Genomic DNA, 23,754 nt, shown 5'->3' with positions numbered 1-23,754 from the left:
GCTTGATCTCACAACTGTGAGATCATGACCTGAGCTGAAATCAAGAGTCAGACACTTAATGGACTGAGCCACCCAGGTGCTCCTAACTATTCTTTAAATGTTTGGTAGAATTTGCCTGTGAACCCATATGGTCCTGGACTTTTGTTTGTTGGGGGAATTTTTGATTACTGACTCAATTTTCTTGCTGGTTATCGATATATTCAAATTTTCTATTTCTTCCTGTTTTTGTTTTGGTAGTTTATATGTTTCTGAGAATTTATCCATTTCTTCTAGTTGTCCAATTTGTTGGCATATAGTTTTTCATAATATTCTCTCATAATTGTTCATATTTCTGTGTTTTTGGTTGTTATTTCTCCTCTCTCATTTGTAATTTTATTTATTTAAGACCTTTCTCTTTTTTCTGGGTAAGTCTGGCTAGAGGTTTATCAATTTTATTGATCTTTTCAAAGAACCAGCTCCTGGCTTCACTGACCTGCTCTAGTATTATTTTTCTGGTTTCTATATCATTTACTACTGCTCTAATCTTTATTATTTCTTTCTTTCTGCTAGTTTTAGGTTTTGTTTGTTCTTCTTTTTCTAGATCCTTTAGGTGTAAGGTTAGGTTGTTTATCTGAGATTTTTCTTGTTTCTTGATGTAGGCCTGTATTGCTATAAACTTCCCTCTTAAGTACCACTTTTGCTGCATCCCGAACTTTTGGATTATCCTGCTTTCATTTTCACTTGTTTCCATGTACTTTTTAAATTCTTCTTTTATCTCCTGGCTGACCTATTCATTGTTTAGTAGCATGTTATTTAACCTCCATGTATTTGTGGTCTTTCCAGATGTTTTCTTGTGGTTGACTTCTACTTTCATAGCATTGTGGTCAGAAAGTATGCAAGGTATGACTTTGATCTTGAATTTTTTGAGATTTGTATTGTGGCCTAATATGTGATCTATTATGGAGAATGTTCCTTGCATACTTGAAAAGAAAGTGTATTCTGCTATTTTAGTATGGAATGTTTTGAATAGATCTTTTAATTTCATCTGTTCTAGTGTGATTCAAAATCATTGTTTCCTTGGTGATGTTCTGTTTAGATCATTTCTCCACTGGCATAATTGGGGTGTTAAAGTCCCATACTATCATTGTATTATTCCGAATTAGTTCCTTTATGTATTTAGGTGCTCCTGTCTTTGGTTGCACAAATATTTACAATTGTTATATCTTTTTGTTGGATTGTCCTCTTTATTATTATATAGTGTCTTCCTTTTTCCCTTGTTACAGTCTTTCTTTTAAAGTCTGTTTTGTCCGGTAGAAGTATTGTTACCCTGGCTTTGTTTTGACATCTATTTGCATGATAGATGTTTCTCCACCCTCTCTCACTTTCTATGTGTGGGTGTCTTTAGGTCTAAAATGGGTTTCTTTGAGGGTTGCCTGGGTGGCTCAGTCGGTTAAGCATCCAACTTCGGCTCAGGTCATGATCCCCCAGTCTGTGGGTTTGAGCCCCACGTCGGGCTCTGTGCTGATAGCTCAGAGCCTGGAGCCTGCTTCAGATTCTGTGTCTCCCTCTCTCTACCCCTCCCCCACTTGTGCTCTGTCTCTGTCTCTCAAAAATGAATAAATGTAAAAAAATGTTTAAATGGGTCTCTTGTAGGCAGCATATAGATGGGTTTTGTTTTTTATCCACTCTGCTAACCTATGTCTTTTTCTTTTCAAGTTTTTATTTAAATGCTAGTTAAAATATATGGTAAAATTGGTTTCAGGTGTAGAATTTAGTGATTCATGACTTATATATAACATCCAGTGCTCATCACAACAACTGCTCTCCTTAACACCCATCACCCATTTAGCCCACTCTCCCACCCACCTCCCTACCACCCTATGTCTTTTGATTGGAGCATTTAATCCATTTACATTCAAAGTAATTATTGATAGATATGTATTTATTGCCATTTTATTACGTTTTCTGGTTGTTTCTGAAGATGTTCTCTGATCCTTTCCTGTCTTTGTCTCTTTCACGTTTTGCTGATTTAGTGCTGTATTTGGATTTCTTTCTCTTTATTCTTTGTATATTTATTAGTGGTTTTTCATATATGGTTACCATTAGGTTTGTATATAACCTCTTCTGCATATAGCAGTCTATATTAAGTTGATGGCCATTTATGTTTGAACCATTTTCTCCCTCCTCACATTTTATGTATATGTTATTATATTGCATATCATTTGAGTTCCTTATTTTTTACAGAAAAATTCATTTTTACTGCTTTTGTGTTTCCTACCTCTATACTGTCACTTTTGGTATCTTCTTTTTACTCATAATATGCCTTTTCATATTTCTTGCAGAGTTGGTTTAGTGGTCACAAACTCCTTTAGTTTTGTGTGTCTGTAAAACTCTATTTCTCCTTGTATTCTGAATGAAAACCTTGCCGGATAGAGTATTCTTGGCTACTGATTTTTCCCAGTCAGCACTTTGAATATATCATGCCACTCCTTTTTGGCTTTCTAAATTTTTATTGAAAAATTATGGGTTTTCCCTTGTAAGTTAATGACTTCTTTGGTCTTGCTATTTTTAGATTTTTTATCACTATATTTTATAAATTTAATTACAATACGTCTTGGTATTGGTGTGGTTTTCTTGATTTTGTTGGAGGTTCTCTATGCCTCCTCAATCTGAATATCTCTTTCCGCAGATTAGGGAAGTTTTCAGCTATTATTCAAATAAATTTTCTGACCACCTTTCTCTTTCTTCTTCTTCTAAGACTCCTATAATACAAATGTTAGTACATTTAATGGAGTCAATGAGTTCCCCAAGTCTATTCTCATTTTGCATAATTCTTTTCTCTCTCCTTTGTTCAGCTTGATTACTTTCCATTACTCTGTCTTCTAGGTTACTAATTTGTTCCTCTGCTTCTCCCATCCTGCTGTTCATTCCATCAAGTGTGTTTCTCATCTCATTTATTGTGCCCTTTATCGTTGTTATGTCGTCATTCCTTATCTCTGTGTGAAGTGTCACACTCATGTCTTCCACTCTTTTCTCAAGTCCAGTGAGTATCCTTATGATCATTGCTTTAATATCTTTATCTGGCATGTTACTTATATCTGTTTTGCTTAGATCTATGGCTGTGGACTTATCATTTCTTTCATTTGGGATAAATTTGTTTCTTCATTTTGTCTGCCTCTCTGTATCAATTTCTCTGTGTTAAGAAAGTCAGTTGCGTCTTCTGTTCTTGAAAATAGTGAATTTATGAAGATTCAGTCCTGGAGTGCCCTGTGGTGGAGGTCCCCTGTTCACCAGAATCTGGCACTTTAGGACAGTATCCTAGGTATGTTGCTTATGCCCTGCTGTTGTGTCTGAGTCACTTTTCCTTTCCATGTAGTCGTCTGCACTGACTCTCTGCCTTTTGTGGGCTGTACTTGCTCCCTGTGGTGTTAGTGGGACCCAAGCAGGCCAGCCTGGAGTGGGGGGGGGGGCATGCCCACCAGAGAATGGGAGCAGGGTGACAGTATTAGCAAAATGTGTGCTGGGTCAGATCTCTTTAAGTGCTGCAGTGGCTAGGGGTTGTGCCCTGGGCAACCACACATACAATAGCAGCCAGGAGTGCATGGTAGACATGGTGCAATATGGTGCCTATGGGCACTTGGCTGGGCAGACACACAAAGGTGACTGGGGGCACGTGGCTTAGGAACACACAAGTGTGCCTGGGGCCACGCAGCTAAGCACTGCATGGCAGACATGCCTGGTGCTTGGTGGCAGCTGTGCACCTGGTGGCTGGGTGGGGCACCTACTCAGCTTTAACAAAATCTGCCCTGAGCCCAGGGCTGAGGCCAACAGGCCTGGAGTGGGCAAGTCCTTGCACTGCTAGTGGGTTAGGTACCAAATGTCTGTGCAGTCCTGCCTCCAGCAGGTGTCTCTGTGCTTATGCTGGGAGGTAGGGGAGGAAAGTGGCACCTGCCAGCTCCCTCATTTCTGAAGTCTCCCAACATGCTCAGAAATAAATATGAACATATCTGTCTCCTATTTGCCTCTAGAGCTGTGTAAACTGCTGTTTTTATGTTGCCTCTCCACCCAGCCTGCTGTTTCCTTAAGGGCAGCAACCCGACTGTCACTCACCCTCTCAGTTGGCTCAGTGTTGACTCAGGAGACTTTTAGTACTTTTTTAAAGTTTATTTATTTATTTTGAGAGAGAGAGAGAGAGCGAGAGCAGGGGAGGGGCAGAGAGAGAGGGAGAGAGAGAATCCCAAGCAGGTTCTGCACTGTCAGTGAAGAGCCCAATGCAGGGCTCAAACTCAGGAACTGCAAGATCATGACCTGAGCTGAAATCAAGAATTGGAGGCTCAATGGACTGAGCCACCCAGGTGCCCCAGTAAACAGATTTTTGAAGCTCCAGCTTCCAAGTCCCACAGATTTTACAAACTCACGGAATTCTGCTCCTCTGTTTCTTAAAGCCAAAAGCAATGGGGATTAGTTTTTTCCTGTGGAAATTCCCTGGTGTGAAGGTCCTCTGTCCTCTCTGTGCATGCAGCTCCCTCCCTTTGGTGGGCAGCCTCACTCCACCTTTCTGACCTTCCTAATCTTTCAAATGCAGCTTCTTCTCTATATTTAGTTGTGGAGTTTGTTCTGCTGGTCTTTAGATCACTCTCCAATTTATTAACTTGGATGCGGATGGTATCTAGTTGAAACGTGGGATGGAGTGAGCTCTGGGTCCTCCTATTCTGCCATGTTCCCAAGCTCCTCCCAATATTTCTCCTTTTATCATTGCCTTTTTGTGCAGATGGATACCGTTAGCCATCCTTTTACAGTAGCGCTACTTGTGAAAAATTATCCTAGTTTTCCTTCATCTGAGAATGTGTTGATGTCCCCTACATTCCTGGAGGATGTTTTTGTTTGATATAGAATTCTGAACTGACATTTCTTTTCTTTCAGCCCTAGAAAGTGTTGTGCTACTTCCTCCTGGAATCTGGGTTCTGATGAGAGATCAGCTGTCATATTATTTTGCCCCTATAGGTAAAGCAGTCTGCTTTCAATAATTTTTGTCTTTAGCTTTCAAAGGTTTCACCATGATAGATCTTAGCAAGGATTTCTTTGGGTTTATACTGTGGATAATTCACTCAGCTTCCTGACTCTGTGGGCTGATTCTGTTTTTCCCAAATTTGATAATATTTCAGCCATTATTTATTTGAATCCTCCTGCAGCCCCACCCTCTTTCTTCTGTCTTTCGGGAACTCTGATGATACAAATATTAGACCTTTTGTTCTAGTTTTACTGGTCGCTGTTCATTTTTTTCAGTGTATTTTCTATTATTCAGATTGGGTAATTTCTATTGTTCTATCTCCAAATTCACTATTTCTTCTATTGTCTCCAATTTGCTGTTTAACTCAACTATTAAGTATTTTGTTATTGTATTTTTTAGTTCTTAATTTCCATTTCTTCTTTATATCTCCTATTTCTTTGCTAAGACTTTCTGATTTTAATTTGTATCAAACATATTCAGAATTGTTTGTCAAAGCATTTTTACAATGGCTGCTTTGAAATCCCTGCTAGGTAACGGAAACATCTGTGTTATCTCAATGTAGGCATCTATTGATTTTCTTTCTTTGGTTATTTTGAGATTGCAGTTTGAAATCTTTCTGTTTCTTAGTATGAAGAGGGATTTTCCATTGAAACCTGGACATTTGGGGTATTATATTAAAAGACTCTGGGTCTTATTTTAATTTTGTGTTTTAGCAGGTCTTTTCTGACATCACTCTGTTGAGTGAAGGGGGATGCTTTCTCATCACTGCCAAGTGGGAGTGAAAGTCCTGGCTCCACATTCAGCTCCTCCTCTTGCTTGTTGCAGTCTGACAAGAGTAGACGTCTAGGCTCTTCATCCAGTCTTTGCTACTAGGGGTGATGGTTGGCTGCAGTTTTTCTGTGGTGTTTGGCTAGAGCAGATTAGTTATTACCTAAAAATTTTCTGTTTGCTAGGTTGTTTCTTTTGGGTCCTTTGACTAGAGAGAGAAGGCATTTCTTGGGGCTTTTACTGGTCTGTACCTGTTGGTGTTTCTGGGCTGCCAGCTGGTCCCACACCTAGTCTAAGATATATGCAGCAATAAGAAAACCCAGGGAACTCACCACTGTATTATTCCTTGGAAAACGAAGTCCTTAGCCAGTCTGACTTCTTCTCTTTACCTTCTAGAATGTCTTGTACTTGTTATATATATATAATATCCTGGGCTTTTAGGTGTATTTAGCAGGAGGAATAAGGACAGTATATGTACTCTATCTTCCCAGAAGCAGAAATCTAGAGGGTTCTTTTGAACACACTAATTTGACCATGTCACTCTGCAGCTTAAAACACCTCAATGGCTCCAACTCTACAGGATCAAATCCAAAACAAAACCTTTCTGAGGAGGAGAAACCATGTCAGATACACCTCTACATTCCCAAAGTCCAGCATGGTTTTAATAAGTAGTAGCTACTCTGAATGCTTAATGATTAAAGAACTGAGGCTTAAGTTAATGCATTTGCCATACTAATATGTATTCTGGCGAATTATGCATTTTCTCAAAGACTGCTCCATTGTCACAGGTATGATGTGCTTGCACAGATGTTTTTGTTCCACACCAAACTTTGAGAGAACTGTTGAAGTTAAAACAATACTTACCTTCCACAGGTAGCCGCCGCCGTATAGCTAGGCGTTCCATTTTCCGTTGTGTTTCTGCCAGACTGAAAAGGACCCCATATACGTACTGACGAGCTGACCGGAACAGGAGAGCAGCTGGAGGCAGCTCCATGTTACACTCATCTTCAATACATACAGGGATCTTAATCTCACCCTAATAAGAAAATGGTCCAGGGGAAAGAACATAATGAGTTACCTCAAGGTTTGGAATTGAGCTGAGAAGAATCAGTCATGAACTACAGCCTCTATAGCCTAGCTACTAAATTTGCTACTTGTATTTAACAGAGTTTCAGACTAAAAGGTCTAGATAACCATAGCCAGCATAAAAGCTACGGTTTTTAGAGTCTGTGCTATGACTGACTATAGCTGAATAAATGGGTTAAGTCCATCTTGGACATTTTGTTGGGGGATGGACTTGTATAGTAAGACTGGAGGAAGGGAACAAAGCCCTGAAGAAATAGAGGAAGAGGTAAAGAACAAGGGCATAAAGCCTCTTCTTAGATTGTGCCCAGCCCTAGACCAACATGGTGCATTATCTTCTTTCTGCGGTGTTTGGCTAGAGCAGATTATATTATTTTACAATTATAGTTATCTTCTTGGGGCCTCATTTATTGGAAAGTCCCATCTACTGCTGGTCTCACCTCATCTGGGGCCCGTAATGTAAAGAGGAGCCCCAGCATATTTGGTCTCCTTTTATCTCCCTTCAGATACCAATTAGAATGTTCTCTGGTAACTTATGGCTCTAGGAAGTGTGAAGTACAGTGGTAAAAGCAGGGAGGTAGGTGCTGATGTGCTTTATTACCTTAGTGAGAACATGGTAGATATATGGATACATAAGACCCCTTCGATGTCTGTGTTCAGCAACCCGCAAGACTTCTGGAGCTACTGGAGGTAAGGGTGGAATGGTGATGTCCATGTGGTTCCTTGTAGACATAGACAGCAGGGATGGGATGTGGGGCTCGCCATCACCCAGGCTGGCATCTGAAACTCCAGCATCGATGGGCTGTACCCAGGACCCTCTGTCACCATTTGGATCATCCCATCCAGGCTGCTGCTGAAGTGTTTCCGTGATACGACTAAAAATTTAGGAAGACCGTGTAGAAGAAAGGAGGTTGATAAAGATATTCCAATTCAAGATGTCTGTCTGATCCCAAGGAATCTTACAAACCCTCTGGAAGTCAAGACACTGGGTTAGTATTGGACCTGATACCTTTCAGCTACACCTTGTAAGATGCCATGCCTTGAGTCAGCTTACATTCTAAGAAACTAATTACAACTGAAATCTCAGAGCAGCTCTATTTTCCCCAGAATAATCTGCTTGGAGAAATAATCTAAGAACAAATAAGCTAGTACAAAACACCACTGTTTTAATCCTCAGAACCCTGTCTTAATATAACTGCCTACTCAACTATTCTAATACTTCAACTCTATAAATTCTTTTCACTTATTTTTTACATTTGATCCACAGCCCTCAAAAATTGAGAAATGACAGCCATGAAATGTAGCACACTCATACCTAGGGCTTCCCTAACCAGCTGCTATGCTTCCTTTTACTTCAGTCGCTTGGGTATCTGAAAATTACCACCTGTACAGAGTCAAAATGAGTATGAAGTAGCCAAGCATAGAGTTTTTCTACTTCACTTAAGAGGAAACAGCCACAGGGGCGCCTGGGTGGCTCAGTCGGTTAAGTGTCTAACTTTGGCTCAGGTCATGATCTCATGGTTTGAGAGTTCGAGCCCCGCATTGGGCTCTGTGATGAAAGCTCAGAGCCTGGAGCCTGCTTTGGATTCTGTGTCTCCCTTTCTCTCTGCCCTCCGCTGCTCACGCTCTGTCTCTCTGTCTCTCTCTCTCTCAAAAAATAAATAAACATTAAAAAAAAGAGCAAAGAGCCACAGAGAAAATCAAGGAACATATACTCCTCCACACTCCAACCCAGGTTACCAGCAAAAAGAGAAATACAGATGCTTCAGAAGTCTGTTCCCTTGGGTACCTATTCAGACACTTACTCAGAGCTGGCTCCATTTGGTTCATCACCATCAGAGGAAGAGGAGTGAGAAGAGTCTGGTCCCAAAGGAGGTGAAGCTTTGGAAGTCAGGTAATTGGGAAACTGGGATGCAGAGGAGTCATAAGAGACAGCCCAATTGGCAAAGGGGCTGTCCTGCAGCATGGGATCCTCAGAAAAAGGATGGGATTCCCCCAAAGCATGGGAAGAGAAGAGAAGAGAGGAGTTGGGCCCCGTTGGGAATGGTGGTGGATATTTCATTTTCTGGGGCACATGGTGAGAAAACTAAAGAATAAAACAGATAGAAAAGCTATTTAACATTTGAACTGGCTCCAAAATAGCTCCCTCAGAAGTTGTGACACAGTGGATAATGCAGAAGCGGGAATTATTGGGATACAAAGAAACTACTGAGAATAATAAGAAATTATTCTAACAGTGATATATGGACAGAATACTCCAGAGGCAGGACAATGGCCCAACCATGTCTCCTAGAACCATTCTCTGACATTAGCTAATCTACCTTCACATCATCCTATTGGTTAGTGATTTGGATGTTTTCTTTGCATAGTCTGTTGAGAACATGACATAGGTATATACAGCCTTGATATTCTGATAACACTGAATTACCTTAACTCTTTAACTCAGAGTATAAAAATCAGGAAGCAACCTGAGTCTAATGATAACAAATGGTCTTGGGCCTCTTGAAAGATATTACCATTGGCTTTCCAGCAGAGATAGTGCCCATCTGATTTCGTGGAAGGGGAGGATTTCCAAGCCGATTATTCCGAAAACCTGAAGCCAAGAGAAAGGGCCATACTTTAATCAATCCTAATAATTCTACTATATTATATTCCGCTAACCCCATATTGCTTGAAAAATTATTATTAATAAGTTATAATTTATTGAACAGCAGCTATGTGCCATGCCAAGAAACTTAAAGAAATTATTTCATCTAAAAAACCCCCCATAAAATAGGTATCATGAGCTGTATTTCATACATGCAAATGTGACTAGTTAAGATCACACAGCTATTAAGCAGCAGAGGTAGAATTCAAACTCAGGCTGAAACCAAAGACAGGGCTATTTTATATACACCAGGCCATACTGGAGGTTAGTGCCGGAAGAAGCCCAAGCTAAGGAAATAGCATTAGACCCCATCTACAAATTTGAGAAATCAGTGCCCTGCCTCATGTCACCACTCTTATTACATGGAAGTCAAAAGGAGAGTGCCCACCAAACAAGAATGACTTCTATAAGAGTGTAATACAAACAAGTCATTCCACTCTGGCCCTGGAATTCCCAGGAGGGACTCCGTTTCCCCTTTGGATACAGCAGCTAGCATCAGATAGAAGCCTTACCTAGAAAGGAGGAGGGACCCACTGGCAGTGAAGAGAGTTTGGTTGTGACTGAATAGTACTCAACTGCTTTCTTGAATCTCTCTATTTTATCTTCTGTCCTAGACTGGATGTTAGAACATTAGATGTTCAGGAAAAGAAAGAACATGAGAGTGTCTTTTTCATGCAATTTATAATCAGAAAGTCAAAACAGTAGCAGAAATAAAATGTTTTAAGAAACCCAAGAGAGCAGGGGGTGCCTGGGTGGCTCAGTCAGTTAAGCGTCGATTCTTGATATCTTGATTTCACAGTTGTAGGATGGAGCCCTGTGTTGGGGTTGCTCAGCATGGAGCCTGCTTGGGATTCTCTCTCTCTCTCTCTCTCTCTCTCTCTCTCTCTTGCCCCTCCCCTGCTCATTCTCTTTCAAAAATAAATAAATGAACATTAAAAAATAAGAGAAAACCAAGAGAGCAATTTTTCATGTTGCAGAAAAGATTAGGTAGGGAGAGAGCATTATAGAATGCAAAATCCGCGGGGTGCCTGGGTGGCTCAATCAGTTGAATGTCTGACTTCAACTCAGGTCATGATCTTGTGGTTGGTGAGTTCAAGCCCCACATGGAGCTCTGTGCTGACAGCTCAGAGCCTGAAGCCTGCTTCGGATTCTGTGTCTCCATCTCTCTCTGCCCCTCCCCCACTCTGTGTTCTGTTTCTCTCTCTCAAAAAATGAACATTAAAAAAAATTTTAAAAAAGAATGCAACATCTCAAATACTTAAAAAAATTAAGCTTAAAAACAAACAAATACATTTTGTGCTATTCTAAAATGGTCACATGACCATTAGAAAAAAAATAGGTGAGGGGCACCTGGGTGGTGCAGTCGGTTAAGCGTCCGACTTCAGCCAGGTCACGATCTCGCGGTCCGTGAGTTCGAGCCCCGCGTCGGGCTCTGGGCTGATGGCTCAGAGCCTGGAGCCTGTTTCCGATTCTGTGTCTCCCTCTCTCTCTGCCCCTCCCCCGTTCATGCTCTGTCTCTCTCTGTCCCAAAAATAAATAAACGTTGAAAAAAAAATAAAAAAAAAAAAAGAAAAAAATAGGTGAGGATGGGGAAAAAATTACATAGTACTGCCACCCAAAGACATTTTGCTCTGTTTTCTCCCAGTATTTTATTTTATTTTGATTATTTTTATTTCATTTTATTTTAAAGATTTTTTTTTATAATTTAAATTTTAGTTAGTTAACACACAGTACAATATTGGTTTCAGGAATAGAATTCAGTGATTTCTCAATTACGTACAACACCCAGTACGCATTGCAACAAGTGTTGTCCTTAGTAACCATCATCCATATAGCCCATCTCCTACCCACCTCCCTCTGTCAACCCATAGTTTGTTCTCTATCATTAAGAGTCTCTTGTGGTTTGCTTCCCTCTCTTCTCTTTTTTTCCTCCCCTTCTCATATGTTCATCTGTTTTGTTTCTTAAATTCAACATATGAGTGAAATCATACAGTATTTGTCTTTCTTTCATTGACTTATTTCACTTAGCATAACACATTCTAGCTCCATTCATGTGTTTGTAAATGGCAAGACTTCATTCTTTTTGATGGCTGAGTAATATTATCAGTCGATGGAAATTTGGGCTCTCTCCATAGTTTGGCTATTGTTGATAAGGCTTCTTCCAGTATTTTAAAATAAACTTTTTGTTAACATATTATTGGTCTATTTTAATACACAATTTTCTATAGTTGATAATATACGATTTCATATTGTTCTTTTATAATTTTGAATGACTGTATATTTTATCATTATAGATGTGTCATAAATTATGTAACTACTTCCCTAATACCTGACATTTAGGTTATTTCTCACATTTGGCTTTTTTTTTTTTTTAATTAAAAAAAAATTTTTTTTTTAACGTTTATTTATTTTTGAGACAGAGAGAGACAGAGCATGAACGGGGGAGGGTCAGAGAGAGAGGGAGACACAGAATCTGAAACAGGCTCCAGGCTCTGAGCTGTCAGCACAGAGCCCGACGCGGGGCTCGAACTCACGGACCGTGAGATCATGACCTGAGCCGAAGTCAGACGCTTAACCGACCAAGCCACCCAGACGCCCCTCTCACATTTGGCTTTTATAAGTTATGCAGCAAAGAACATACATGTACAGATCAATTTTTTCTGGATTTCTGATCATGTCCTTCGGAAAATGTCCCCAAAGTAGAATTATTGTTCAAAAGGTATGAACACTAATGTAAAAAGCACTTAAACATATACAAAAACCACAATGTGTCATCACTATATATCCACCAGAATGGTTAAAATTAAAGATTATAAACATCAAGCACTGGCAAAGATATGGAATAACTTGAATTCCAGTACATTGCTGGTGGGAGTGTATATTGGTACAGTCTGGAAAACAGTTTGGCAATATCTTATTAAGTTAAACATATATTTACCATATGGCACAGCTATCCTACTCCCAAGTATTTACCCAGGAGAAATGAGTACATATGTCCACCAAAAGATATGAACAAGAATGCTAACAACAGCTTTATTTATAAAAGCCCCAAACTCAGGGTGCCTGGGTGGTTCAGTTGGCTAAGCTTCCAACTCTTGATTTTGGCTCAGGTCATGATCTTATGGTTTGTGAGTTCGAGTCCTGCATAGGGCTCTGTGCTGGCAGTGTGGAGCCTGCTTGGGATTCTCTCTCTCTCCCTCTTTCTCTCTCTGCCTCTCCCTTGCTTGTGTTCTCTCTCTCTCTCTCTCAAAATTAATAATAATGAACAAAAGTATTTTTTAAAAAAGATCCCCAAACTCAATTAACTCAAATGTATACCAACAGAAGAATGGATAAATGGATATATTCATACAATGGAAAACTATACACTGACAAAAAGAACAAAGTACTGATACATGCAACAGTATAGATAAATCTCAAACACTTTATGCTAAGTGAAAGAAGAGAGACAAAAAGGAGAATATATAAAGTTCAAGTAGAAGCAAAACTAATCTATGGCAATAGAAGTAAACATACTATTTATCTCTGAAGGGTTGAGGCTGACTGAGAAGGAGCTTTTCTGTTTTTTAATTTTTTTAAAATTTTTTTTAACGTTTATTTATTTTTTGAGACAGAGAGAGACAGAGCATGAACGGGGGAGGGTCAGAGAGAGGGAGACACAGAATCTGAAACAGGCTCCAGGCTCCGAGCTGTCAGCACAGAGCCCGACGCGGGGCTCAAACTCACGGACCGCGAGATCATGACCTGAGCTGAGGTCGGCCGCTTAAGCGACTGAGCCACCCAGGCGCCCCTGTTTTTTTAATTTTTAACGTTTATTTATTGAGAGAGAGAGAGAGAGAGAGAGAGAGAGAGAGAGAGAGAGCGCAAGCAGGGGAGGGACAGAGAGAGAGGGAGACACAGAATCCGAAGCAGGCTCCAGGCTCTGAGGTGTCAGCACAGAGCCTGACACGGGGCTCAAACCCACAGACTGCAAGATCATGACCTGAGGTGAAGTTGGACGCTTAACCTACTGAGCCACCCAGGTGTCCCGAACTTTTCTTTATCAAACCTTTTCCAACAAAATTTTAAAGTCCTCTTGAATTTAATTTTGTGACCTTCATGTTTCATCAAATGGAATATAAACTATTAAAGCCATTTCTAACTTATCATTATAAATAATTCTTTGATAAGCATATTTTTACATAAGTTTCTTGGGTTATTTCACAGGGCATATTCTTTTGTTTTTATTTTTTATCTTATTCATTATTATTTTTTAAAATATAATTTATTGCCAAATTGGCTAACATACAGTGTGTACAGTGTGTGCTTGATTTTCAGGGTAGACTCCCATGGTTCATCGCTTACATACAACACCCAGTGCTCATCTCAACAAGTGCCCTCCTCAATGCTCATAGGGCATATTCTTAGAAGTGGAATTACTAGGTCGAAGGATATGGTCATTTTCATAGACTCTTGACACATGATACTAAATCTCTTTCCAAAACAGATGTCTCACGTTATACTCTCATCATCAATGCATGAGATTGCCCAAGTCACCACATAGCTCCAGGGTTTTACATTCTCTACAGAAAAATCATCTCCTAATTGCAACAAACATTTCTTATAGAAATACATAGAGAATATATATTAAAACATACAATCCAAAAAAGGAAAATTGAAAACATTTATAATCTTCTCTCTCAGAATTTGTAATTGTTAACATTCTAGGATCTATATAGCATTCCAGATCTCTTTACTTGCATATATGTAGGCACACAAACACAGAAATCAAGATCTTTGATCAAGCCACCAGGGGAGCCTGGGTGGCTCAGTCAGTTGAGTGTCTGACTCTTGGTTTTGGCTCAGGTCATGATCCCGGGATCAAGCCCAGCGTTGGGCTTTGCAGTGAGCGTGGAGCCTGCTTAAGATTCTCTGTCTCTCTCTCTGTGTCTCTCTCCCTCCCTCCCTCTGCTCTTCTCCCACTTGCTTGTACTCTCTCTCTCTCTCTCAAAATATCTATCTATCTATCTATCTATCTATCTATCTATCTATCTATCTCCAGGTCCTCCAGCCTTGCTTAGAAATAAAATTGTTTGGGGGCGCCTGGGTGGCTCAGTCGGTTAAGTGTCCGACTTCAGCTCAGGTCATGATCTCACGGTCCGTGAGTTCGAGCCCCGCGTCGGGCTCTGGGCTGATGGCCCAGAGCCTGGAGCCTGCTTCCAGTTCTGTGTCTCCCTCTCTCTCTGCCCCTCCCCCGTTCATGCTCTGTCTCTCTCTGTCTCAAAAATAAATAAACGTTAAAAAAAATTAAAAAAAAAAAATAAAATTGTTTGGCTTTCTCAAAAAACTGTAGACTTAGTACAATTGTTTGAAAAAGGGTTCCAAATCTAAACAATATCTGCAAATTACTGACTTATAGAATGAAATATATTTGTTTGAGTAGTGTTCTGCTTTATCAAGGTTCCATTAATTATGTATTCACTATTATTTCCATATTATATTTAATTACACACATAACAATCTCCTAAAAAGATACAAGCCATACACAGTCTTCCTTAATATCTATAGCTCTATACTCACTTCCCTCCCCAGAAGTGACCAGTGTTATCAGTTTGGTATATGTCCTATCATAACTTTTGCTGTGTTTATACAGACACATGTATGTACACCAATATGGTTTTGTTTTTTTCATACATACAGAATCATATTATACTGTCTTTCAACTCACTTTCTGCATTTAACTTGCAAACTATTCAACATCAATGAGTATAGATCTTATGACCTAATCCCCTGAAATACCAAATTGCATATACTTCCCTCAGTGTACCACTGCTCTGTGCCCTGACAAACATTTATTCTTTCTTGAAAGGGCACCACTTCTATGAAAACTCTCTTTCTATGACACATTTATTGTGGTTTGTCTTTGTTATACTTATTTATTTGCTTCTGCTCCCATTTAACCTAAAGTTCTGTGAGAACAGAGAATGGTTTATTTACATTTATATCTTAGTGCCTAGCATGGGACCTTGCCTGTGGAAGTTCATTCAGTATTTACTACATGATCATATTTAATAAAGTCTTATCCTTTTCTTTTATAGATCCCCAGAGGCCATAGGTAGCAGAGTAGAATCCCATCCCTTTGATGCTATTACCTAGCAGTTTCTGTATGTTTGTTTAGAAGAGCTCTCATAATTCTACAATTGCTAAAAATGACTATATGAAATTTTATGAAAATTATATAACAACAATGAAAATCGGTTTAAGACATAATAATGTTAAGTGAAAAGCAGACACTTTTTACACTGAGATGACTACCACATCAAAACATACATACAAAAGGAATGTTTATAGGAAACACTATAAAACATTTAGGGTGGAATTAATAGCAAAACCTCTAAAAATTTTTTGTTCGTATTGTTTAGTGAAAAAGTGGATCCTTGAATAGTCATTATCCAGGTTCCAAACATCATGAAGCTATAAAGGGAAGTAAAAGTTATCACATTAAAAATATTCACCACTCAACTGAAAACTTATAAAATTTTTTCTCTGTCAACATACAATGGAATATTATTTGGTTTTAAAAAGGAAAAAAATTCTGGAACATGCTACAACATGGATGAACCTTGAGGACATTATGCTAAGTAAAATAAGTCAGTCACAAAAAGACAAATACTGTATAATTCCATTTAGATGAAGTACCTAAAGTGGTCAAAATCATAGAGAAAAAAAGTAGAATTGTGGTTGCCAAGGGCTGGAGGGGAGGGGAAAATGAGAAGTTATTATTTAATGGGTATAGAGTTTTGGGGCGACTGGGTGGCTCAGTCAGTTAAGTGTCTGACCTTGACTCGGGTCATGATCTCACAGTTTGTGAGTTGGAGCCCCACACCGGGCTCTCTGCTGTCAGTGAAGAGCCTGATTTAGATCCTCTGTCCCCCACTCTCTCTGCTCCTCCCCTGCTGGTTCTCTCTCTCAAAATAAATAAATAAACTTAAAAAAATTATGGCCATTATTTCTTTAAAAAATGGGTAAAGAGTTTCAGTTTTACATGATGAGAAGAGTTATGGAGATGGATGATAGTGATGGTTATACAACATTATGAATGTATTTAATACAAATGGCCTGTACACTTAAGATTATTAAGATGGTAAATTTCATGTTATGTATATTTTACCACAATAAAAAAGGAATTTTAATTTATTCTCCATCTAAACAGTATCCCCTACTTAATACTAGCCTCTCTCCCTACCCCACTATGTCAATTTCTTTCTTTGTGGGTCAGTCTCTTCCTAATTGTCTGATGCCAGCAGCTGAAAGTACAATGCAAATCAACAAAGTGAATGAACAAAATCTGTCATAAAGGTCAGGATTTCCTTAAGTCAAAGAAAATGATGGAGGACTGCACACATCATGCTAGAAGTCATGGACAAATAAGTATCACTACAGTTAGTGTTCAATAATGGTGGAAGAACGAATTATGAAAGATGATGGCAGGAAAGGCACTTGAAAAAACAATGATTTGAATATCAAAAGAAACTAGACCCTTAGGGAAAATAAATCCCAAGTATATATATATATATTTTTTAATTTTATTTTTCAACATTTATTTATTTTTGGGACAGAGAGAGACAGAGCATGAACAGGGGAAGGGCAGAGAGAGAGGGAGACACAGAATCGGAAACAGGCTCCAGGCTCTGAGCTGTCAGCCCAGAGCCCGATGCGGGGCTCGAACTCACGGATCGTGAGATCATGACCTGGCTGAAGTCGGATGCTTAACCGACTGTGCCACCCAGGCGCCCCTCAAGTATATTTTTTAATGAAAACCAGCCCTTTTTATATTATGCTAGAAAGTTAGATGCAAAGTAATGGATGCTAGATTGTGCTATCATATAACTGGTTAGGAAAATTTATGCTCCCCAAAATGAAACAATGATTTCATGCTTTGTCCACCTAAAAAAAAATCTACAGGGAGATTTCCATTCTGGATAAGATAGAGTAAGCGCACTCTACCGTATTTCCACTGAAGGTAGTTATAAAACCTAGGAGCAGCTATTTGAAGACTCTGAAAAGTAAACAGTAGCAGGGGGATTGGGGAAGAAGACCAGAATTCAAAGCACACATCACTGGCAAATTCTACCAAATAATTAAAGAAGAAAAACCAGGGGTGCCTGGGTGGCTCAGTTGGTTAAGCATCCTACTTCAAGTGAAGTTCAAGCTCCACATCAGGCTCTGTGCTGGCAGCTCAGGGCCTGGAGACTGCTTCAGATTCTCTGTCTCTCTCTCACTGCCCATTCCCCATTTGTGTGTTTTCTCTCTCTCTCTCTCTCTCTCTCTCTCTCTCTCCCTCCCTCTCTCAGAAATAATAAATGAATAAACTTAAAAAAAAGAAAAAACAATTCTACACAATCTCTTCCAAGAAAAAAAAAAAAAAAAGAACACTTGCTAACTCATTTTGAGTCCAGTAGTACCCTGATATCAAAACCAGAGAAAGACAGCACAAAAAACTACAGGCCAATATTCCTCATGAAAATAAATGTAAAACTTTTCATTGAAATACTACTAATTCAGATCCAATAATATAAAAAAAATATAATATACCTTGACCATATCCTGGGAATGCAAGGATGGTTCAATATTCAAAAAGCTCATGATCTTATCAGCAGATGCAAAAAATTACATTTGACAAAATATACCATCCTTTAATGATAAAAACTCTCAGTAAACTAGGAAGAGAAGAGAACTTCCTGATAATGTGCATCTACAAAACCTATAGCTAATGTAATACTTAATGCTGACTGTTTTTCCCAAAGATCGGGAATAAGATATATCCTCTATTATCACTACAATTCAACATCGTTTGGAAATCCTAGACAGTGTATTAAGTCAAGAAAAAAAGACACAGACTACAAAAGAAATAGAACTGTCCTTATTTAGAGACAATATGATCACCTACACAGAAAATACCAAAAAACTACCAAAAAAATTCCTCGTGAGTTTAGAAAGGTTGCAGAATACAGGGTTAACACCCAAAAATCAATCATATTTCTATATGCTAGCAATGAACAAAATAATATCCTTTATAATAGGTGCCTCAAATATAAAATAAATAAATATTTTAAAAAATGTATGGGACTTGTATACTGAAAGGTATAAAATGTTGATAAATCAAAGATAAACTAAATAAAAGGAGAGAGATATCATATTACTGGATTTCAAAACTCACAAATTCATCTATATGGTTGACCTTTGAACAACACAGATTTGAGCTGGGTGAGTCCACTTATATGTGAATTTTTTTTTTTATTTTAGAGAGAGACAGCACAAGTGGGGGTGAGGGGCAGAGGAAGAGAGAGAATCTTAAGCAGCCTCCATGCTCAGTGCAGAGTCCATGTGGGTCAATCCCATGACCCTGGGATTATGGCTTGACCTGAAATCAAGAGTCAGATGCTCAACCGACTGAGCCACCCAGGTGCCCTTATATGTGAATATTTTTGATAAATACAATACAGTATTTTAAATGTATTTTCTCTTCCTTATAATCTTCTTAACATTTTCTTTTCTCTATCTTACTTTATTATAAGAATATAGTACATAATACATATAACATACAAGATATGTGTTAATCAACTGTTTATGTTATCAGTAATGCATCCAGTCAAAAGCAGGCTATTAGTAGTTAAGTTTATGGGGAATCAAAAGTTATACATGGATTTTTTACTGCATGGGGGGGGGGGTTGGTACCCTTAACCCACATGTTGTTAAAGGGTCAACTGTATATTTAAATATAAGGAATTCCCATTAAAATCCCAGCAGTATTATTGTTTGTAGATATAGAAAAGATTATTCTAAAATTAATTTGGGCAGACAAAAGGAACTAGAATAGACAAAATAATTTTGAAAAACAATAAAATTGGAAGGATCACTACCTAATTTTGTCTTACACAAAGCTATAGTACTCAAGACAGAGTGCTATTTGCAAAGAGATAGACACATGGGTCAAGTGAACAGAACAGAGTCTAGAAATAGACCCACACAGGGGCGCCTGGGTGGCGCAGCCGGTTAAGCGTCCGACTTCAGCCAGGTCACGATCTCACGGTCCGTGAGTTCGAGCCCCGCGTCGGGCTCTGGGCTGATGGCTCGGAGCCTGGAGCCTGTTTCCGATTCTGTGTCTCCCTCTCTCTCTGCTCCTCGCCCGTTCATGCTCTGTCTCTCTCTGTCCCAAAAATGAATAAACGTTGAAAAAAGAAAATTAAAAAAAAAAAAATAAATAATAAAAAAAAAAAAAAAAAAAAAAAAAAGAAATAGACCCACACAAATAGCAATTCAATGGAGAAAAGCCAGTCTTTTCAACAAACTGTGTTGAAACAACTGGATATCCATATGCAAAAACAAACCAAAACACCTCACCTTTTATACAAAAATGAATTGTAAATAATGATTTGTTCTGAATGTAAAATTTTAAACTATATAATTTTTATAAGAAAAAAGGATAATATTGTCATGCCTGAAGTTAGGCCATGAATTTTTAAACATGATACCAAAAGCATGATCCATAAAAGACAAAAATTAAAAACTTTTGCTTTGCAAAAGACACTGTTAAAGGGAGGTAAAGATAAACTACAGACTAGGAGAAAATATTTGCAAACCAGATATCTGACAAAGGACTTTAAGCAAGAATATATAAAGAACTCGCAGAAATCAACAGTGAGTTAATAAACAACTCAAGTAAAAATGGGCAAAAGACTGTTCATGAACAGACTATTCACCAAAGAAGACATATGGATGGCAAGTAAGCACAAGAAAAAAATGTTTATCATTAGTCATTTGAGGAATGCAAATTAAAATTATGAAGAGCTGCCACTACACACCTATTAGAATGCTTATAAAAAATACTGATTAATAACAAGTGCTAGTGAGGAATGGAACAGCCACACTGGAAAATGGTTTGGCGGGGTCTTATAAAGCCCAAGTTAAACATACACTTACCATATGACCCAGAAATCCCACTCCTTGGTATTTACACCAGGGAGATAAAACTTATGTTCATTAGAGAAAAATCTGTACATAAATGTTTATAGCAACTGTATTCGAACTACCAAAAATTGGAAACAACTCAAATATCTTTTAGACGTGAATGAATAAATACACTGTGGCATACCCATACAATGTATACCACTTAGCAATAAAAAGCAAGAATTATTGATAGATGCAACATGAAACAATGTAGAAGAATCTCAAGGCACTATGTTGAATGAAAAATACTATTCTCAAAGGATTAAATACTATGTGATTCCATTAATATGTTATCCTCTAAAAGATATAACTGTAGTGACAAACAATAGACTGGTAGTTGCCAGGAGTTAGGGATAAGTTTGGGTGTGATTACAAAGTGACAGCATGAGAGATTTTTGGGGGTGGCTCAACTGTTCTGATCCTAATTGTGATGGTGGTTACATACATCATGTGCTAAAAATTCAGAGAACTATATACACACACATATAAAAGTCAGTTTTACTTTATGTTAATTTTTAAAAGTTTATTTATTTTTTGAGACGGAGTGTGCACAAACACAAAGGGGGGAGGGGCAGAGAGAGAGGGAGAGACTCCGCACTGTCAGCACAGAGCCTGATGTGGAGCTCGAACTCATGAACCATGAGATCATGACCTGAGCCAAAATCAAGAGTTGAACACTTAACTGACTGAGCCACACAGGTGCCCACTTTATGTTAACTTTAAAAATAAACTGAAAAACCCATTGTGCAAGTCTAAATTAAATTATTGAAAACAAAACTGACTTATTTTCCTAACTTTTAGCTTCATTTCACAAGACAAATTCCCCACTAGAGTCTTTTTCTCACTATTAACAATGAAATACTGATTTTTGTTTTATGTGGACCTACTTTAAGTAGTCTTTTTCATGACCCATTAACCTCAACTAAGCAAGACCTTCTTTATATCAAGGTATACATTGAAACACAAAAAGGGTAGAAGCACATATTCTAGAGTGATAACTATATCAAGTTGTTTCTGGGTAATGAGATTTTAAGTGTTTTTATTTTCTAGATTTTCCAGAGTAAGCTTTTTTATCTTGATAGTGGGGAAAAAGGCAAAGAACTCTTTCATTCCAGACCTAGTAATGTTTTCAAAGGAAACTTTGGGGTTCCAGTCTGTAAGCATGGAGAAAACAAGCAGCTAGGTGGAGAGAAGGTAGGTAGCACAGAAAAAAAATCAAATCTGCTGGTGGTACTAGTGAAGGTAAGAAAACCGGCAACTCTTACGAAGAAGTCTAGCTCACCTGAGACTGTTTGAAAACATCCTTCCCAACCACATCCAGATTTGAAGGGTCTTTAATGGAGCTAACATACTCAGAAACAGCCTTGATCACCACATCACAGGGAGGAAGAACCAGCTGATGAGCTCGGACCTAGAAGAGATAAGATAAGCAAGGTACATTGAGGTTGATGATGGTCACTAAGAGAAAGAGTGATGTAGGGGTAAGCCAGAAAATTCAAATTCAGTAAATCCACTTAGAGATAGTTAAAATCTTTCCTTAAAAATAGTTTCCTCCAGGGGCGCCTGGGTGGCTCAGTCAGTTGAACGGCCGACTCTTGGTTTCAACTCAGGTCATGATCTCACGGTTCATGAGTTTGAGCCCCGCGTGGGGCTCTGCGCTGGCAGTGCAGAGCCTGCTTGGGATTCTCTGTCTCCCCCTCTCTCCGCTCCTCTCTCTCTCCCTCAAAAATAAGTAAATAAACATTAAAAAATAGTTTTCCTCACAATTCTCAGCATAGAACACTTGGGGGAAAAAACCCAAAAAAGTATAAAGAAAGATAACGTCATATCATTTATAATCCTACTACAGAGATAACCACTAGTTGAGGACACTGCCATAATCAGTTTTCTTTCATAATACCATTTGGCAGCTTTCAGTTTTTTAAATAATTTTTAACGTTTATTTATTTTTGAGAGAAAGAGAGAGAGAGAGCACACATGAATGGAAAAGGGCAGAGAGACAGGGAGACACAGAATCCAAATCAGGCTCCAGGCTCTGAGCTGTAAGCACAGAGCTTGAGGTGGGGCTCGAATGCGTGAATGGTTAGATCACAGTCAGATGTGGTCAGGAGCCGAAGTCAGACACTTAATGGACTGAGCCACCCAGGCGCCCCTGGCTGCTTCAAATTCTTTGCAAGTATAGGTAAGGTTTTAATTTGTGGGCCATATTTGGATCCCGATTTGAACTAACTACAAAAAAAGCCTTTTTGAAACGATCAAGATGATCCTAAAATGGACTGGATGTTAACTTATCATTAATTTTGTTAAAAGTAATAATGGCATTGTGCTTATGTATGAAAATGTTTTCGAGATGCATATAGAAGAATTTGGGAGTAAAATGACTTGAGGTCCAGAATTTATTTAAAAAATTTTTTTCAACGTTTTTATTTATTTTTGGGACAGAGAGAGAGACAGAGCATGAACGGGGGAGGGGCAGAGAGAGAGGGAGACACAGAATCGGAAACAGGCTCCAGGCTCTGAGCCATCAGCCCAGAGCCCGACGCGGGGCTCGAACTCACGGACCGCGAGATCGTGACCTGGCTGAAGTCGGACGCTTAACCGACTGCGCCACCCAGGCGCCCCCAGAATTTATTTTAAACTACATTAGCAACAGCAATAATAATAATAATAATAATAAAACTCCAGCAAGTGTGGCTACATCTTCATAACTGTAGGAGCTAGAAGATGTTCAATAGTAACTCACTATATTATTATTTTATCTACATTTGTGATGCTTGAAAAAATTTAAATACAGGTTTTCTTTAATGCTATGATAAAATGTAAGTATGATTTTTGTTCACGTTCTAATTATTTAATTATAAGCTTCCTAAACTGGTAATTAGTCAAAGGGTATAAACTTTTTTTTTATTGTCAAGTTAGCTTGCATGCAGTGTAGTCTTGGCTTCAGGAGTAGATTCCCGTGATTCATCACTTAACATACAACATCCAGTGCTCATCCCAACAAGTGCCCTCCTCAATGCCCATCTCCCATACTCCACCCCCTAAACCCCTACCCCCAGCAACCCTCAGTTTGTTCTCTGTATTTAAGAGACTTTTATAGTTTGCCTCCCTCTATTTGTAACTTATTTTTCCTTCTCTTCCCCTACGGTCATCTGTTAAGTTTCTCAAATTCCACAATATGATATCTGTCTTTCTCTGACTGACTTATTTCGCTTAGCATAATACCCTCCAGTTCCATCCACATTGTTGCAAATGGCCAGATTTCATTCTTTTCACT

At 38.7% G+C, this 23,754-nt stretch overlaps 1 protein-coding gene across 1 annotated transcript in view; it reads right to left on the bottom strand.

Moving 5' to 3' along the window:
* Positions 1–23,754, bottom strand: part of FAM120C (family with sequence similarity 120 member C) — a 111,805-nt gene that overhangs the window by 49,800 nt on the left and 38,251 nt on the right. Inside the window, exons 4-9 of the mRNA XM_040466914.1 lie at positions 21,760–21,888; positions 10,001–10,103; positions 9,358–9,434; positions 8,647–8,927; positions 7,443–7,716; positions 6,623–6,794 (exon numbers count right to left, since the gene is read on the bottom strand). Of these exons, the coding sequence (XP_040322848.1) occupies positions 6,623–6,794; positions 7,443–7,716; positions 8,647–8,927; positions 9,358–9,434; positions 10,001–10,103; positions 21,760–21,888 (1,036 nt within the window). The remainder of the gene's footprint in view (positions 1–6,622; positions 6,795–7,442; positions 7,717–8,646; positions 8,928–9,357; positions 9,435–10,000; positions 10,104–21,759; positions 21,889–23,754) is intronic.

This window comes from Herpailurus yagouaroundi, unplaced genomic scaffold, assembly GCF_014898765.1.
Source record: "Herpailurus yagouaroundi ecotype Mexico unplaced genomic scaffold, PumYag 67005, whole genome shotgun sequence".
Lineage (NCBI taxonomy): Eukaryota > Metazoa > Chordata > Mammalia > Carnivora > Felidae > Herpailurus > Herpailurus yagouaroundi.
Note: the sequence above shows the minus strand (reverse complement) of the source record. Positions and strands in the feature narration are given on the sequence as shown.